At 35.9% G+C, this 19704-nt stretch overlaps 1 protein-coding gene across 2 annotated transcripts in view; it reads left to right on the top strand.

Annotated features, from left to right (window-relative positions):
• The window catches only part of PI4K2B (phosphatidylinositol 4-kinase type 2 beta), a 28561-nt gene that overhangs the window by 1901 nt on the left and 6956 nt on the right, over positions 1-19704 (top strand). The window contains exons 1-7 of one of the 2 annotated variants that reach the window (XM_032853944.1): positions 4020-4358; positions 8290-8426; positions 10023-10223; positions 10835-10966; positions 12579-12732; positions 14481-14542; positions 16154-16253. In XM_032853944.1, coding sequence (XP_032709835.1) covers positions 4283-4358; positions 8290-8426; positions 10023-10223; positions 10835-10966; positions 12579-12732; positions 14481-14542; positions 16154-16253 — 862 coding nt within the window. In that variant the 5' untranslated portion in view covers positions 4020-4282. Of the gene's footprint in view, positions 1-4019; positions 4359-8289; positions 8427-10022; positions 10224-10834; positions 10967-12578; positions 12733-14480; positions 14543-16153; positions 16254-19704 lie in introns of those variants that run through there. The other variant, XM_032853936.1, reaches the window with a different exon arrangement.

The raw sequence follows: 19704 nt of genomic DNA, 5'->3' as shown, positions 1-19704 counted from the left end.
AAAAAAGTATTAAGTCTAGAAAAAGTAACAGTGGGATAGACTGTAGTATTCTGAATAAAGATTGGTAACTAGAGGCGCCTGGGTGGCTCAGTGGGTTAAAGCCTCTGCCTTCGGCTCTGGTCGTGATCCCAGGGTCCTGGGATCGCCCGGGTTGCATTGGGGCTCTCTGCTCGGCGGGGGGCCTGCTTCCTCCTCTCTCTCTGCCTGCCTTTCTGCCTACTTGTGATCTCTGTCGGTCAAATAAATAATAAAATCTTTAAAAAAAAAAAAAAGATTGGTAACTAAAGAGAATTCCTCCCGTTTTAAATGGTAATAATTTATATCACAGTTTACAGTTGGCTAAGATTTCTTTTTGTGTAGTTCATTAATTCTCACAACAGCACAAGTTTTTATTCACCCTCATCCGTGTTGTGAGGATTGAAAATGAATAAAACTGTGACGACTAGTAGTAGGTCATAGAACTTCAGCGATAAGCCGAAGTCAAGTATACAGGAAGTGGTATAGCCAGAACTGAGCCTAGTTCTTCTTTTTATGCCCTGCACTTTTTCCATTTTGCTGTAGATCCCGAGTATTATAACATAATTGTTACTTGTGGTTATTAATGAAAGTCTTATTTTTAATGAACTAAAAAATAGTTTTGAGTTGTAAGAAGTATTTTTAAAATTTCATACTAGTCTCCTAAAAAGTTTATGATTGAGTAAATATAACTAGATTTTTAAGTTATTTTTTAATGAGTTATTTTAATAAGTTAATGGTAACTTCCTTTGCCCTTTACCACCCAACTTCCATGAAGCCACCTCTTTAGTTCTAAGCAATTCTTACCTTTAGGTCGATATAAACATGATTTATGCTTAATGCATATGCATTTATGCTTAACTATTTTTTTAATGTAAATAGGAACTTTATGTACTTCAACCAGTGGAAGAATGTCTGTAACCTTCACTTGAGCAAGACACTGACAAAGTCTGGAACCAGCATAAACATAGTGTTGGGTCAGTGTCAAAGTAGAAAGATCAGTGGCATTCCTTGTTGTAGTTGTCATTTTAATCAGTGAGTTGGAGAGAGTAATAAAGATGATAATAGTTAATACCTAGGTAGCAGTATGTGTAGGGCATAGTTCTATGTGCTTCACTTCCATTAATTCATAACTAACCCCATGAAGTGTCTACTATATGTTAGTCTCATTTTAAGGAAGCACAGAGAGATGAAGTGACTTCTCAAGGTCCCAGTTAATACAAACCAGGAGCACTTAACAGTTTTGTTAGAGAGTCTACAATTAGGGAATAGTGTTAGAACACAAAGAACTACCAAAGGAAAGGAAGTGTATACTTATAAGCCTTTTAACGATTCATGGTGCCGTATAAATGTATGAACAAAATAGCATCATTTAAAGCAAGGAAGAGGGGCGCCTGGGTGGCTCAGTGGTTTAAGCCTCTGCCTTTGGCTCGGGTCGTGATCTCAGGGTCCTGGGGTCGAGACCCACGTCGGGCTCTCTGCTTGGTGGGGAGCCTGCTTCCCCCTCTCTCTCTGCCTGCCTCTCTGCCTGCTTGTGATCTCTCTTGCTCTCTGTCATAACTAAAAAAAAAAAAAAAAGTCTTAAAGTAAGGAAGAAAGACGTGGGTAGGAAGTAAGTTGATGGAGGCTGGCACAAGAGTACACAAAATGCACATTGGATGCTTGGTGCAGGCAGCCCACAAATCTGATCTGTAAAGTTCCTGAGGAGCCAACTTGAGAGGAGCACAGTCAATGTGCCCATAAAGTTAAACCAGTTATTTGAGTCAAAACAGACCTGACAAAGGAAAATGTGTCATGTATCTTTTGGAGAAGAGACTACATGATAAATAGTATCTTTGTAATAAAAGTGATGACTTTCGTAGGGGTATTTCTTAGAACGTCCCTGAAGCCCATTGTAATAGAAGAATTTCTAATGGGTAGTGCTGTAAGTATTGCTGGATCCGTATTCTAGACACTGATAATCTGGCTGAATTTAGAGGAAGGTAATGGAAGAGTAGATGCCCTATGTGTCTTGACAGTCCTCCATAACTGACCTTTTGAAAGGTACTGATTGAGAAGCCACTTCTCCCTCTCAAGAGATTATTCTTCAACCAGTAATAAGAAGACACTTATTCTTTGTTTTCCATTTATTGCTGAGATATATCATTCTCAAATGCTTGAGTGCCTGCTGGGTACCCATGGGAACTGAGGCCTTGGGGAAACAGTGGTGACCAGATATCAGATGCGTGTTCAGTTAGGAGCCTTGTCCCCACATAGCTTTTTAGCCTAATGGTGGAAATAGTCAATTAAAACAGTTCCAACAGCCGGTGTATTTGAATGGGGAAAACTGAGAGTTCCTTGAACTGTGTCCTGGATTTAGGGGCCAGGGAACACTTAGCAGAGGAAGTAGTATCCAATTTGAGACCTGAAAAATGGCCCTGGAACTCGCAAGAGCAGGGTTCAGATCACCAAACCAGTAAGCTAACTAGTTATCTTTTTAGAAACTATTCCGGTCATTGGGTAAGATAGAATCCCAACCCCTGAAGTGAGGAGGGGCTCATTTTGGTTTATTTATTAAAATGAGACCTTGATAATTACCACATGTACTTATATAAAAGGTTTATAAAATGGATTCTCTTATTCTGTTTTCAGTTTTGGTTGCTAAGAAACCAGTGATAACTCTTAAGTGTGTTCAAGGGGATAGTTTGTTAATAAATAATTGTGAGATTTATCAAGGGCCTGCTAGGTACCAGGCACTGTTTTTAAGTGGTTAGAGTATACCAGAGAGCAAAACAACAAAAAAACAATGCCCTTCTGGAACTTAGGTCATTTTGTCATAGTGCTACAAGTGAAGAGATGGAGTTCAAGGATCAGTAAGAATTAACCGTGGGAAGGAAGCTTGGAATATACATGGAGAATAGCATAGGCAAATGTTGAGAGGATGTGCTGGATATCTTTTGAAAAGTGAGGAGCTCAAATAGGACTGGAACTTGAATAGATCACCACATCTTAGAGGAGACCAGAAGGGAGTACACAGAGGTAGAAGTGATATTTTCCTCAGAAAATTCTTTGATACACCAACAAATCAAAACCTTATAGTTTATTCCTTCAGAAGGATAAGAGTAATTTTACCTGAAAAAAAAAATTCTTTTTTTTTTTTTTTTTTTTTTACAGATTTTATTTATTTGACAGAGATCACAAGTAGGCAGAGAGGCAGGCAGAGAGAGGTGGGGGGAAGCAGACTCCCTGCTGAGCAAAGAGCCTGATGCGGGGCTCTATCCCAGGACCCTGAGATCATGACCTGAACCGAAAGCAGAGGCTTAACCCACTGAGCCACCCAGGCGCCCCCAAAATTTCTTTTAATTAAAGAAAATGTGGCCAACCATGTCCCTCTACTATTAAAAATCAAAACTGACCACAAACCTTCAAACCAAATCTCCCATAGCACGTAGAACTTGAGGCAGCATAACTTTTGGAGGTATCCTCCAAGTTAAACTAATTGCCAGATGTACACTTCAGTAAGTAAAATGAAGAAAGCTTTATAATGTAATTGTGAGTTATGACTTAAAGAAAAATTATCTCCTAAAAAACAGTTTCTTTGATTTTAGAACAGTTGATATGTGGTCATTTTTTCTGGCTGATCATTTAGATGGTAAGACCAGTTGTCTTTTAAGCGTCATTCTAACAAGTGATGGTAAATCCAGGCCATCTTCCAAGAATGCCCATTTTCATGTAGGGAGATTATCTCATTTATCCAAAAGACGGGTGCTCAGTAAGGGACAAATTATAGAGAAAGGGATTAAGAATATGCTGGCTGATTTTATAGGAATGGTTCTACTTGATCTGATTTTGTTTGAAACTGAATTCTTAACTGTTCAGAGCGTGCGCATGGGCTCCATGAAAGCAACAAAAGTAGGTTCTATGATGAACTCATAAAGCTTAGCCCATAAAACAATTTGATAACATTTAATAGCAATATGCCCAAGTCTGCACATAGTTTCCACAAGAATTGCTAAGGTATGGCATGGGAGAGACCAAGAGTGGTCAAAGAGTTTAGCCAGCTCAATATGTGTTAGTGGTATGACCAGATTCCTAAATAACTAATGTAATACTAGAATGCTTCTCATTTTGGTATACTGCCAAACACTGACAGGCATCTCTATTCTCTGCAATGGGTTTCTGGATTCTGAAGACAATATTTTAATGGGGCACATTGAACAACTGAGGCGTGAAACAAGAGGGCAACTCACATGCTGAAAAGCCTGAAAACACTTCCGTCTGGAAGGAGATGGAGAATAGAGGAGACTTAGGAGAGCATGAAATGATCTTCAGCTTTTTGAAGGGCTACCCCTGGGAAGAAAGGAGTAAGTGGACTTTTGTTTTGCTCCAGATAGTAGGTCTAGGACATTGGGAGAAACCACAGGAGACTTACTTCGAGAAAAAGGAGGAGTTTATATTTTTTTTTCATATAAAAGGAGCAAGTAAAAAGTAGTGATGTCTCCTTGAAAGTGTTGAAACAGTTGCCCAAAGACCCCCTTCTAGTGATACATTAAAAGAGTATACTGGTTGGGGCGCCTGGGTGGCTCAGTGGGTTAAAGCCTCTGCCTTCGGCTCAGGTCGTGGTCCCAGGGTCCTGGGATGGAGCCCCGCATCGGGCTCTCTGCTCAGCAAGGAGCCTGCTTCCTCCTCTCTCTCTGCCTGCCTCTCTGCCTACTTGTGATCTCTCTCTCTGTCAAATAAATAAAAATCTTTAAAAAAAGACAAAAAAAGATTATACTGGTGCTAGGAGCAGCGTTGAAATAAATAACTTTTCAAATTCTTTCTTATTAAGAGTCTTGGCCTAGAAGAAATACCATTTGACTAATGATAATTATTACTGGCATTTTCTAGCACATAAATAATACTTCATTTATTCCATTAAATATTTATTAACTCCTCAGTAAATGCTGATCCCTTATCCAGGTACCAGGGATATACAGTGATTAAAGAAAAAGTTCCTCCATTCTTAATTATTTTCATGAAGTAAATGGGAATGATTATGAATTAGCATATCAATTGTATTGACATGACTAAAATACTTGGATTATTTATTCTTCTTTTAAGTAAGTCAAATATGCCCAATTGCCCTTTTTTTGGCATTTTTAGCACATACTTTTAAAAATAAATAAGTAACAGTTTTATTTCTGCCTAAATTAAGGCAAATTTTAAGTTAAGGTAAATTTATGTTTTGAATTTTCATAATGTTGAATGCATTTAAATACCTTCCAAAGTAAAGTATGAATAATTTTTGCCTTGTCTGTCACTTTAAATGATAAATTGTTAATTCATTCTGCAAGTGTGTATTGAGTGCCTATTATGTTCCAGGAACTATACAAGTATAGTGAAAGAAAACCTTGTCTTTTTATAGCTCACAAAATAAATAATTTGTTATGTATTATATGTAATTATCATATAATATATATATTTATACGATATATAATATATATAAATATATATTAGTATATATATTTATGATATATAATTAATATATAAATTTATTATATATATTAATATATAACTATATATTATTATATATATTATATAATTATATATTATATATTATCCCAAGTCATAAGTGCTAAACAGGTCATTAAAGTGGAAGTTAGGGAGGATTGTATAGGGCCTTGGGGCCATTATAAGGATTGGACTTTTAGTGAGATGGGAAACCATTGGGCTGTTTTGTACAAGAGTGACATAATCTGACATCTTTTTTTAAAAAATGATTTATTTATTTGAGAGTGAATGATCACGACCTGGGTGTGGGGGGGGGATTAGGACATAGGGAGAGGGAGAAGCAGACTCTCCGTTGAGCAGGGGGCCCAACTGGGGCTTGATCTCAGGACCTTGAGATCATGACCTGAGCTGGAGGCAGGCGCTTAACCAACTGAGCCCCCAGGTGCCCCAGATCTGACATGATTTAAAAGAATTACTGCTATAGTTTCTCTGTCAAGTATAGAGAAGGCATGGGTGAAGACGGAGAGTGGTTAGGAGACTCATAATAATCCAGGTTAAGAGTTGATAGTCACTTGGATCACATTGAGGGGATGGAGATGGTTGGATTCTGGGTGTTTATGTAAGATAGAGTCATGCAAAGTGCTGATGGTTTAGATGTTGATGGTAAGAGTTTTAAGATCATGGATAATTCCAAGGTTTTTGGTCTGAGCAACTGAAAGATTTGGAGTTGCCAGCAACTGAAATAGGGAAACGCGAGGAAAGCAGTCAGGAAGGGTGACAAAGATAAGAATTGAGTTTGGGGGAGTAAAGTTTGAGGTGTCCATTAAACATCCAAGTAGAGATACTGAGTATAGTAGTTTGGAGTTCAGGGCAGAAGTCCAGGCTTGAAATATAAATTTGGGAGTTAATCAGTGCTGATGAAGAAGAGAAAAGGACCATGAACTGAATCTGAGGCGTTGCAAAGTCAACCTGTCAGGGAGATAAAAATAAGCCAGCAAAGAGACAAAAAGAGGAGCCAATGAAGTGGGAAAACCTGGAGAAGGGGAATCCTGGAAGCCAAGTGAAGGAGGAGGGAGTGACCAACAGGGTCAAATGTTGAAGTTGGGCAAGGAAGATGAGTTTTGAGGTTAGATTTAGCAATATGGATGACTGCATACCCCAACAAAAGCTTTATGAATGGAGTGGTTGGGACAGAAGCCTGATTAAAATGGGTTCAAGAGAAAATCGGGGAAGAAAAATTGGAGATGGTAAATATAAATAACTATAGAGACCTTCAAGAAATGCGGAACATCTAGGAGTAATGTGGGAGTTAGATTTAGGATGAAAAAAATTACAGCATGCTTTGTATGGTGATGGAAATGATCCAATAAAGAGGGAAATATTGATGCAGGGAAGAAATGCTGAAGAAATGCTCTGGACTCATCAGGAAGAGATAGGGTCTGGTACACAAAGTGGATGAGCTGATCTTGGAGCTTAGACAGTTCATCTATAGTAATATGTGTAAGGCAGAGGGTATCAGAGCAGATGTGGTGCAGAGGGCTGATGATAGTTTTTTCTGATTGCATCTCTTAAGGCTCATCTGAGAGATAGGAGGTGTTGAAAATTTGAGAAGAGAGGAGGGTTTGAGACTTGTCCAGAACAGTGGGAGAGACTGTGTACCTGGAGATGTGTTAGTTCAGGATGCTAGAACAAAATACTATAGACCGAGTGGTTTAAACAACAGACATTTATTTCTAACAGTTCTGGAGAATGGGAAGTCCAAGCTGAGAGTGCTGACATGATGAGGGCTGTCTTCCTGGCTTGCAGAGATCCACCTTCTCACTGTGTCCTCATGTGACACAGGGAGAGAGAGAGCATGCCCTTAGCACTAATCCTGCCCTGGCGGCCCTACTCTCATGACCTCACCTAAGTATAATTACCTCCCAAAGACTCTATCTTCCAATATAATTCCATTGGGAGTTAGGGCTTCAACATATTTTGAGAGGACAGTCAGTCCATAACAGGAATGTAATATGCTTCCCAAGCATTATGAAGGGCCCTCCTGAAGTTTCTGGTGATGAATTTAAATTCAGGTGAGCTATCAGGCATTGTGTTTGTGTTTGTTTGTCTAGTCAAGTTTAGCTGTCTGGGCCTAGGCATACTCAGCAGACAGTTGAGTTTAACCAGGACTGGGATTTTTCCAGGTGACCATGATGAGGGGAGGGAGGAAAGGAAGAGTGATTATGTGATGACTGACCATAATTTAAGCTGGCCAAGAAGGGACATAAGGACACAAAGATTAGTGACAACATGGTAGATCAGTGCTTTGTATACCCTAGGGGGTTAGAAGAGTTTTGGGGATTCAGGGTACCAGAGAGAATGAACTAGGAAGAGAGAAGTTACTTGAAATTGAAAGGTATGGAGAGGTTGCAGGTATTAGTAATGACAGATCTGAGGTATGACTTTGCGGTTGGAAGTTGAGGTAGGCTGGAGAACAAAATCGCTGGAAGAGAGGAATTCAGAGTAATGAGGTATTAGTGTGATTATTTCAACAAATAGGGATTTTCTTTTTTGTGTGTCATTACTTGAAGTTTAGAGAGAAGTGGGGTTAGGGAGGAAGGAAGGAAGAATCCAGGAAACCCATATGATGCTTGATTACATTTTTTTTCTGTATCTTAATGTCCTAATGCTAATAAACTAACCCAGTATTACAGGTCCCCGTCATGAGCATTCTCATAGCTGAACTTGTTTTTTCTTCATGGTCTATATTAACATTAGTTGTTTTTGTTTGTTTGTTTGTTTGTTTTTAATGTGGTTCTTCAGCATTGAATACATTCTTGGATGATCCTGAATTTGCTGATACTGTGTTGAAAGCAGAGCAAGCAGTAGAATTTGGAGTTTTTCCAGAAAGAATCTCTCAAGGTTCAAGTGGAAGTTACTTTGTGAAGGATCCTAAGAGGGTGAGAATTTCACAGATCTAGTATACATAACAGAAGTTTTGGAAAACACTAATTTAAATGTGAAATCATTGTGAGGTTCTGAAGATATTTTCCTAATAAATCTGATTGCACCCTTTTCAAAAATAAAGGTTAGGCTTTTTGTTGTTTTTAACTAAAGCACTCTATTACTTAGAAATAGAGCTCTTCATTTTAAGTCATAGTTTGCTGTCCTACTATTTTAATTCGTGGTCTCAAGCATTTATGGAATACTCATATTCACAGCAAAAGATTTGTTGAGTTTATATTCATAAGTCCTTACTTTACAGAAACTATATTAGCCAAGCAAAGTAGAAATTTAAACTTTCAAAACGTATTCAATGTAATTTCCAGATCTTTTTCAAAGGCTTATTTTGCGCTAGGAATTTTTTCCCAGCATTATGCCAGAGGAGCCTGGGCAATCTGAAGATTGAAGGCATTGGAATGTGACATAGTGAAATGAACCAAAGTATAATTCGAGGGCAGAAGAGAGAAGTTGATATGGGACTTTGTTCCACTTAGTCTAGAATTTTTCAGAAATCTATGTTATTATCTCTAAAAGCTTTCTAAATGATACATAGCCAGCAGTTCTTTTTTCAGGAGTAAAAAAGATTATGATTTCATCCTAATATTTTTTACAAAGATGTAAGTCATGTCAATCTATCAACCTTTATTCTGAGTTTGATTTTGTAATTTGTTCTTGTTGACTTTTTTACTAGTGATTTAGACTTTATTGCATTACAAAGCAATTATATACTTAAAATTATAGTAAGGCTTTTAAATCTTGTCTAAGGATGATTCACCCTCCAAATTTAATATGAATATATTTTATCAGACTGGTAATAAAGATTATAGACTTTAGACATCCATTAGCAATTTTTTTTAAAGGAGAGAATTTATTTAAAACTGATTCATTAAAAAAAATTGGAAAATGATTAGGGTAGGAGAATCTCACAGCATAGATGTTCACATATAGCTATCATTACCTTTGGATTTAGAGACTACTTTTTGTCATTGGATTTATTAGTTCATTTAACAAATGCTTGAATGCCTCCTGCATCCCGGGCACTGTTCTGAGTACTTGGAATACAGCCCTAACAAGCAGTCTCTGCCGTTATAGAAGGTACATCTAATGAGAAAGTAGATGATAAATAAGCATATAATTTTGATAATTAATAGATGCTGAAAAATAAAATCATTTGACCTAGAGCAGTGGTTTTCAGACATTGTAAAATCACTGTAACCCTTCCATAACTTGGAAGTCCAGTAATAAAGCAGATAAAGTCAGAGTTGATCCAGTTAAGTGGCATGGGGTCTTAGAGCCGTACCCTCATCTCTACTCTCACCTTCCCTAGTGTTTCTCAGAGCACAGTTTGAAAACTACTAGCCCAAAGGATTATTGATTTTAGATTGTTGAATGAGAATGAATATAAAAAAATAATTAAAACTGAACCTCTTAATATGTAAGGGTAATGCCCAAATCTGGTGGGAAGAAATACAGAAAGATTTCTCAAAATGCATTTTGTGGATTATTGTCTCTCTATATCAGAAGTCTAACAAAATTTCTACTTTTTTATATAGAAAACTATAGGTGTGTTTAAACCCAAATCAGAAGAGCCTTATGGTCAACTGAATCCAAAATGGACCAAATATGTTCATAAAGTCTGCTGCCCTTGCTGCTTTGGTAGAGGCTGCCTGCTTCCTAATCAGGGATACCTTTCTGAAGCTGGTGCCTCCCTTATAGATGAAAAGCTTCATCTGGGCATTGTACCTAAAACAAAGGTAAAGGAGAAATTGTTTTTAATTATGTACTTCTAATTTATAGCCTACTTCTCTGTGAACACTTTCGTAATATTTCTAATGACAGCCTAAAGTTGAGCCTTTGGTTTGGTATCCAGTCATGAGAAACTAATAAATTGATTCTAGTGGAAATCCACAAAGTGTCCAAGGGGAATATCCCTCACTCATACAAGCTTAGATGGTGCTGACAAGGGGAAAAAGAACTAACAGTTTGAAAGCAGAAAAATATCGAGGTTCTAGAAATTCTCCTGAAGGTAGAGATAACTAATGCGCTCGAAAGACTGCTATTTTTTTTTCTTTTTAGCCTTTATAAACTTTTACTTAAAGACTTCCTCACAATATTTGTTCCTAAATCTGCGGATGATTACTTTTTGCTTCTGCTGGCTGGTTTTTGGTGTCTCTCCCAGAAATACATGCCATTTAACTGAGTTTGCAAAATCCCTAAGTCTTTCTCTTTTAGATTCTCTGAGGCATTTACTGTAGGGTTAGACTCTGCTAATTAATGGTATTAAAGTACATTTCATGTAGTATATGAATAGAAATATTATAATGCCAATTCTAATAACCATTTTTCTAAAACTGTGTGTTTCTAGGTGGTTTGGCTTGTCAGTGAGACATTTAACTACAGTGCAATTGACCGTGCAAAATCTAGAGGCAAAAAGTATGCTTTAGAGAAAGTGCCTAAAGTAGGTAGAAAATTCCATCGGATAGGACTCCCTCCTAAGGTAAATGGGTAAATGACTGTGCTAAGTTTTATTTGGGGGGCAATTCAGCATGTATTACCTGAGCACTGTGTGCTGTAGGCTACAGATATAATAGGAAAGAAAATGGGTTTTTCATCCTCAAAGAGCTTATAGTGAACAAACCATCTCAGTGCAATATGATAAAGCTGTTAGGATGGTTAAATACAGGAAGGTCAGAGAGGATAAAGGAGGGGTGTCTCACTTAGTTTGGACAGGGAGTGTTTCCAGGAGTTTGCACCTACAGCTTTATAAAGAACCAGACCTGGGTTTTCCTCCCAGCTTCTCCACCAGTTAGCTCTGAGACCTAGCTAGGCAAGTCCTACTCTCTAAGCCCTAGGCTCTATAAAATGGAGGTGAGAAAAACTATCTCCTGGGGCTGTGAGATTAAATGAAGAAATTCATGTCAAGTACTTGGTATGGTGCCCAGCATACAGTGTAGTAAGTTGTAGTAACTATGTGTACTGGCTACATACTAGATACCTTCTTTTTTAACACTGTAAAATAAAACCTCAGGAATGATTAGCCGCTAGCTAAGCAAGAGTGGGGACAGTAAATGGGAAAGCATTCTACAAGAACTTTGGGCTGTTTTTTGTTTTGTTTTGTTTTGTTTTTTAATTGTGATTTTGTTTTGTGGTTGCAATGCCTTTGTCTAGATAAAAGAATCTGAATAAAAATTCATGGTTAACTTAAATTATTTTTAAAATTGTACTCCAAGTAATCAGGAAGTTTGAAAATTTTTATAAGGCCTGTTATTCCTTGGATATGCTGAAATTAAGTGTAATTAAAGAAGGATATTATTTCCATGTTTATGACAACTAGGACTTAATTATAAGTGTTTTAAAGAAAACCTTTTGGAAGTAGTTAAAATTTCATGCCAACAACAAGAATATAGTGTTAGGATAAGAAATAGATTTTCTTTATGGTAGTTTGTATTTATGAGGCCAGCTAGGTGACCTGTAGGTCCTGTGCTGGAAATACATGTAGTAATTTTAGTGACAGAAATGCATTTTTAAATGGACATATTTTCAAGGAAAGGGTTTTCTTAAAAACCACCATAGAGTTTATGATTGATTGATAAGTTCTTTAAAATTTATGACAGGATCTGTAATCTGCAAAGTCAAAGAATGCATTCTTTTTTAAAATAAATCTATATTCTGTATGTTGTAAAAAAAAAAATCCTGAAGTATTTCTTTAGTAAGATAAAATTGCACTGTTATTAAATGACCAGGATAGGTATACTATTTGGCTTCCATAATTAAAGTCATTTTAAGGAATATTTTTAGAAAACAGCATTCTGAGTTGAGATTATCACCTTGAGAGGCATTTTCTTTTTTAATTATCCTAAAATAGTGTCTGTGCTCCTCAAAAACCTAGGGTTGAGCATTTTTAATTTGCTATGTATTCTTTGTATAATTATTTAAAATTAATGTATAAAATAGTTTTGATAAGTGTGGTTATATAAATTAGTGTTAACTTTTTTGTTTTTCTTACTATGTTTATAAAACATATTTTATGATAATACTGATGAGAAGTTAAAAAAGTAATCCCTTTGTTCTTGTACTTTCTTTTCTAACTATAGTTCTTAAAATTATAGATTGGTTCCTTTCAGTTATTTGTTGAAGATTACAAGGAGGCTGAATATTGGCTTAGGAAATTTGAAGCTGACCCTTTGCCTGAGAATATTAGAAAAGAATTTCAGTCACAATTTGAAAGATTAGTTATTTTGGATTACATCATCAGAAATACAGGTATTGAAGCTCTCTTATTTGTTCACTCAGATCTTGTTAGCTTGCAAATTGTATTCAACTCTTTATTTTTTTTAAGATTTTATTTATTTATTTGAGAGAGAGAGAGAAAGAGTATAAGCAGGGGGAGAGGCAGAGGGAGAGGGAGAAGCAGACTCCCACTGAGCAGGGAGCTTGATGTGGGACTCAATCCTAGGACACTTAAAATCATGACCTGAGCCAAAGGCAGCCACCCAACCGAGCCACCCACGTGCCCCTATATATTCAGCTCTTGATGCAGAAGTCTTGAGGCCACTTTTTATCTACCTGCCTTGGAAAATGGAGATGTAGTACTGACTCCCCTGGGCAAAGTTAATCCTGTACTTGAGATCCTAACTCCTAGAAGGTTCCTGCTGAGGTGATAGAGGTCAGTTCTGTCCCTACTGGGGAATTTCTGGGCAGTAGGACAAAGCCAGAAATGTTATCTGCATAATATGAATAATTAAAATTATTTGTGTAAATTACTTGAGATGCTTATTTTGACATTAGATAACGTTAGTATAGTCTGTAAATACATTAAACTCTAATTTTTTCTCTTCTAGAAGGGAGCCATGGTATCGATAATCTAAAACAGTGGTTCCCAAATGTGTTTCCCTGGCCCTTCTGGGTCAGCATTATATGGGGACTGATTACACATGCATCTTCTCAGAGGAGTGCACCCCAGCCCTACTAAAGTAGAAAATCTGCAAATGGAGGCCACCAGTCTGTTTTAACATGTCCTTCAGATAATCCTGATGCACTCTGAAGTTTGAGAACCCCTGATTCAAAATGTTTACTTACTTATATTAGTTTCTGGGAAAGCATTATTTTACTTTTCCAGAGTTACCTTCTTAATTAATGTGGTCCTGGATTAATGTTAAAATTGATGTAGAGACTAGAGTACTTCTATGTAGACATTAGGTGAGAAACTACCCAGAAATTTGCCTGGCAATAGAGGTAGATTTTTTTTCTTACTTAGGTAGAGAAGTTATTCTGGATTTTAACAACCTTGATTTAATAGTTTTGCGAGGGGGAGTTTAAGATTTTTTTATTTATTTGAGAGAGAGGGAGAGAGCGGGCACTGAGCATGGGAGAGGAGCAGAGGCAGAGGGAGAAGCAGACTCTACACTAAGCTGAGAGCCTGAAGTGGGGCTTGATCCCAGGACCATGAGATCATGACCTGAGCAGAAAGCAGACACTTAACTGACTGAGCCACACAGGCGCCCCAATTTAATAGCTCTTAATAATAATTATATAATATCTTACAGAGTGGTTATAAGGATTTAATGAATTAGTACATGTCACATACTTAAAACAATGCCTGACACAGAGTAAACTCTCAAAAAATGTTAGCTAACATTTGTAAGTATTTTTTAGTTTGTGTGTGTTAAATTGGAGCTCTTAATATGTAAACATATGCCACAGATAACCAGTCGAGGTCTTGAAAACCAAAAGGCAACTAGATTATTCCCTTTGATATTAAGCTATGATACCCATAAAAAATGAAGTAACAGGGATGACAGGGTGGCTCAGTGGGCTAATCCTCTGCCTTTGGCTCAGGTCATGATCTCAGGATCCTGGGATTGAGCCCCACATTGGGCTCTCTGCTCGGCAGGGAGCCTGCTTCCCCCTCTCTTTCTGCCTGCCCCTCTGCCTGCTTGTGATCTCTCTCTGTCAAATAAATAAGTAAAATCTTTAAAAAAAAAAGTAACAAATTTGTTTTCTTTTGAAAGACAGGGGAAATGATAATTGGTTAATCAAATATGAAAAGCAGAAACAGGGAAAGGAAATTAAGGTAAGGAAATTTTAAAATTATATACATACACACATAATTTCTATAAAAGATTTCTTAAATTTATATTATCCTTCATTTCTTCATTTCCTTCACTTAGATCCTTGGTTTTATCTCCTTTTTCTGTCTTTCTCATCTTTTTTCTTTCTTTCCTCTGTTTACATTGCATTTTTAAAATTCTGTTTTTCTAAATCTCTGTAGCTTTTTTTTTTTTTTTTTAATGTTGTATTGGAATGGAAGAATGATACCAGCTGGGTACTTATTTTTTAGAACTTGGGAAATTTGTTATAGAACCACTACATTTATTTTGCCTTTATGTAATAAAAATAAAGGCTTCTGATATTTTTTAGTCAACATGTTTATATTTTAGTAATTCACTTCTTTTTGAGTCTTAATGACTCAATAATGTGGATGAATCTCAAAATCCTGCAGAGTGAAAGAAGCTACACCCAAAGGGAACACACTGTCTGATTGCACTTACATGAAAATCTAGAAAGTGCAAACTAATCCCTGGTGACAGAAAGCAGACCTGGTTGCCTGTGGGTGGGGCCAAGGAAGTGAGAGAGGGAGAGGCTGCAAAGGACACCAGGAAACTTGGTGAAGGTTTCACATCTGCAAATGCTTATCAAATTGAACACTTTAGTATGTGAAGTTTATTGTGTGTAAATTATACCTCAGTAAAGCTATAAATAGAAAAAAAGAGAAATGGCAATTATAGCAGAAATGGGTTTAAAATACACACATAAATATACATATTCATAATAGTTTCTAAATATATTTTATTGGTATATCTTAAGCAAGTAGATTTTCTTGAAAACTTCATTCTTTTACTCTTAAGTATTTTGTGCGTTTTCATTGAGTTAAGATACTTGATATAAACTAAAAGAAACAAACCAGACATATATTAAACAGAACTTCATGCTAATACTTTTAATTTTAAAGTTATCTTTCTCACTTTTTGTTTTTATGTAGGCCACTTAATATGTTTACGTAATGAGGATTCCTTAACATGAAAACCCTCTTGCTCTCAAGGTCTTTGTTTCAGCTATGGAAGACTGTAGAAGTTAGGAATGGCCTGCATTCTGTAATTAATAGTATCTTGAAGATTCCTTTTGCTAGACCTTAATTTATTTGATCTTTGGGGAATTGTATTTAGAAACATTTTGTATTTGGACTAATTATTTCTAGGGGACCCTAGAAAAGATTAAGTTTTTAGTAAGGTAACTTTGTTAAGTTCTCTTAAAAATAATCAATATTTTGCAAATGTCGTACATTTAAGCAGTGCATCTAGCAATAAATTATCTGGAACAACATACTTGTAAACCTTAATAGTTCTAGGTCCTCTTCCCCAAAGAGGAAAAAAATGAAACCATTACTACCTAAATTTATAGTAACATTTAAAAAACAATGATTATAAAATCCTTACTGATTTATAAGACAGTTTCTCCCCTTTGAGGGTAAAAATTTTTATTTTCTGGCAACTTATTTTTTATTTTTATAGGCTCTTCAAATAAAATGTCATAAACCTCAGTAATTTTTTTTAATTAATTTAATGCTTGACCTTTTGGAAATATTCAAAAAAACTTATCAGCAGACCATCTTTTTCATCTTTAGGAAACGGAATGGATTGATGATAAAGAATCACTTATTAAAATAGCTGCAATTGATAATGGTCTGGCATTTCCCTTTAAGCATCCTGATGAATGGAGAGCATGTGAGTATTTAGAACCACCTATGGATTCTATAATTACCCTATTCCAGAATAGGAAGGCAACAAAACTTATTGATATCAGAAAAGGAGAAGAAAACCTGGGTGAAGGATAACCATTGATTGGGGCTCTCTGTTCTAGAGGCTGGGGATGCAGAGATGTGTACTGCATGGGCCTCGCCTCATATTGTTTGCTTAGCTTTGAATGACTGGGTCTGGTTTTAGTTTTTTGGCTTATGTTAGTCTTATAGAATAACTTTTTACATGTTTACAACCTGGGCATCATCTTTTTTAATATTTGGGCAGAATTTAACTTTAGTGTTTTGGGTAGCATTCACTTACAAAACAGTTTAGGCCTACCTCCCCGCCTTCTGCCTTCCGCCTTCTGCCTTCTGAGTGAGTGACTATTGTTTTATCTACCTGACCAGTCTCTTTTGTGGTTAATGGGCTGGTTTGCTGCATCTTCTTGAGCTAGTTTTAGACATTTTTATTTTCCTTAAAATTGTTCATGACATCTTGAGATCTAGATTTATGAGTACAAAATTTTTTATAGAATTCTCTTACAATTAAAAATAAAATCCCCTCTATGCATGGGAAGTATTAAGGGGTGAAAGGAAATGATATCTAATTTGCCTTAAAATATTTAGGGGGAGGGAGAACAGGGATAAGTAAAACATGTTTTGTAAAAATTTAAGAATAATTAGATTATTCAAAATATAGGAATTGTACTAGTTTTTAAATTTTTTTGTTATTTGAAATATATGTAATGTATTTTTAAAATAATCTCATATCAGAGCACTTGGGTGGCTCAGTTGATTAAACATCCAACTCTTGATCTCAGCTCAGGTTTTGGTATTAGCATTGTGAGTTTGAGCCCTGTACTGGGCTCCACTTTGGGTGTGGAGCTTACTTAAAAATAAATAATAAGTAATCTATATCTACGACTATGCTTTTTTAAATACCTACTTTTTATTAGTGGGCTTTTTTTTTTTTTAATCATTAAGCTTGCCACAGACTTGTCTATTATAAAGCATTGGCCTTTTTACCTTTATTTATTATTTATTTATTATTATTTATTTTTATATATATAATAGTATATTTATTTAATATATAAATATATTTATATATTTTGTATATAATATATTTATTATATATTATTTATTATTATATTATTATATATTATCATATATTATATATTATTATATAATAATATATTTATTATTTATTATTACCTTTATTTATTATTTGCTTTTTTTTTAAGATAATTGGTCTTGTGTTGATCAGTTTTTCATTATGTTTCTTTGCTTTTTCTCTCATTGATTTGTGTTTTCCATCATTATTCTTTTCTTCTATTGTGTTCATCCTATTTTGCTTGCCTATATGTTTTTCTCTAGGCATCCTTTTGGCTAAGCCATAGATTAGATAGGGGCTGTTCTGTTGTTTTGCTCTGTATGTTCATGCTATCAGATTTACCCTTTGACGTGAGTAACTTAGGATGATTTTGTTTGGTTTTAAATTTTCTATGTCAGTTGATTTTAAAAAAAAGAACTACCTGTTGTCATCGAGTTTTATTGCTTTGTGATCTGTGAATGTGGCTGAGTGAATTCTGTTTGAAATTTGTTCATAATTCCTTTATAATCTTGTAGATGGCCAGTTTGAAGGTACTTGAAAAGAATGCATTTGGACAAGAAGTTCTGCATCTGTCTATTAATTAAAGTTTATTAGTTGTTAGCCAAGTCATAATTTTTTTTGATCTGTTAATTTTTGAGAGTTAAAGTTGAAGTTCACTGTGATTGATTCTGGCAATTTCTTACTGCATTCTATACCCTTTTTGCTGTGTATTTCATGTACATAAAGGCTTAGCATTTTATCTTGGTGATGGCTTGTTTTATGGGTGTGAAATATATCCCACTTTATCCCTCTCAGTGTTTTTTACTTTTCTTATTTTATCTGTTGTAACATTGCTATACCTCATTTCTTTTTATTAGCATTTACCTGGTATTATTTTATACTTCTATTTTTTGCTTCCATCATTTTGTTTTAAGTATATGATTTATAAACAACACTTAACTGGATTTTTTTTTTTTAACCAATCTGAGATTCTTTTAATAGGTACATTCAGCTCTAGTTAAAGTCTCAATAAATTACTGATGTGTTTGAACTTTTCCTGCCATCTTATTTTTTTTCTATCGACCATAAATTCCACTTGGTTTTTTTTTTTTTCCTTTCCTATCTTTTGTTGAACTGACTTAAGATGTCTTTGTTTCATTGTTTTTTTTTTCCCTCTAATAGTTTGGAATTTATATGCAAATTTATCTTAAAGTGTTAAGTTTAAGGTTCCTATGATACATCTGGGAAATTCTGCTAAATATACAGATGAGAATTAAGAATCTGGAAATTGAAAGAGGAATTTGTATTGAGGATATAGGTTTTAAACTGTCACCTTGGTAGCAGAAGCCATGGTGTGGTTACTGTCCAGGGAAATCATGGTGAACAAATACCATCACTAGGACAATGCGAGGTACACAAATACTCAGTAAATGTTTCATGGATGTTTAGCAAATGAAGGAAAGAAAGGGGGGTTGGTGACATTGAATACAAGAGGAAAAGCCAGCAAACAAGAGAAGTGGCTTAAAGGATAGAAGGTACGCTTTGAGAGAGCAGTGTTTCCAAAGCCACACAGGAGAGAATTTTACTGAAGGAGATGATCAAGAATAGCACTACTAGCTACGGAGACATTAAGTAGCATGAGCACAAATGGGCCTTTGGAGAGACTCTTATGAAATGACTGGTGGTCTTAGGGGAGAGGTTTTTTGTTTGTTTTGTTTTTTTTATTTAGGTAAAGAGTGTACTTGAGCTGGAGAGGGGCAGAGGGAGAGGGAGAAAGAATCTCCAGCAGACTCTGCACTGAGTGCAGAGATGTAGGATTCAATCCCCCAGCCCTGAGATCATGAACTGCGCTGCATTTGAGAGTCAGACGCTCAATGGACTAAGCCACCCAGTTACCCCTAGGTGAGAGAGTTTGAACTGAGGGATAGGGATTGGAAGTAAAGTCAGGCATGGAATAAGGACTTTTGTGTGGATTGGTCAGGAAAAAGTGAAAAGGAAATTAGATACAGCTTCAGGGAGATGTGGGCTAGAGGAAAGCCTTTCTTTGGAATGGACAGTGTACTTCCCACAGTGCACAAGGAGATAGTAAAAAAGAAGTTAAGAAGGAATGACTCTCGATAGATTTTTTCCTTAGGGCTTTCTAAATGGTAGGAGCCATCAAAGCTGGTGGTTGTCATTGGATGAAACCACAGTGGTTCTGTGGGCGATCATATTGTCATAAGCCTTACACTTTCTTTCAGGAATCTGAATATGCACCTACTCTAGAAGATTCTACTACTTTACAAATCTTTCTGATCCTAGTACTGTGTAGATTTAATGGTCTTCTTAGAGAGAACTAGAATTACCC

Source organism: Lontra canadensis, unplaced genomic scaffold (assembly GCF_010015895.1).
Source record: "Lontra canadensis isolate GAN:19392208 unplaced genomic scaffold, GSC_riverotter_1.0 scaffold1, whole genome shotgun sequence".
NCBI classification, from domain to species: domain Eukaryota; kingdom Metazoa; phylum Chordata; class Mammalia; order Carnivora; family Mustelidae; genus Lontra; species Lontra canadensis.
Note: the sequence above shows the minus strand (reverse complement) of the source record. Positions and strands in the feature narration are given on the sequence as shown.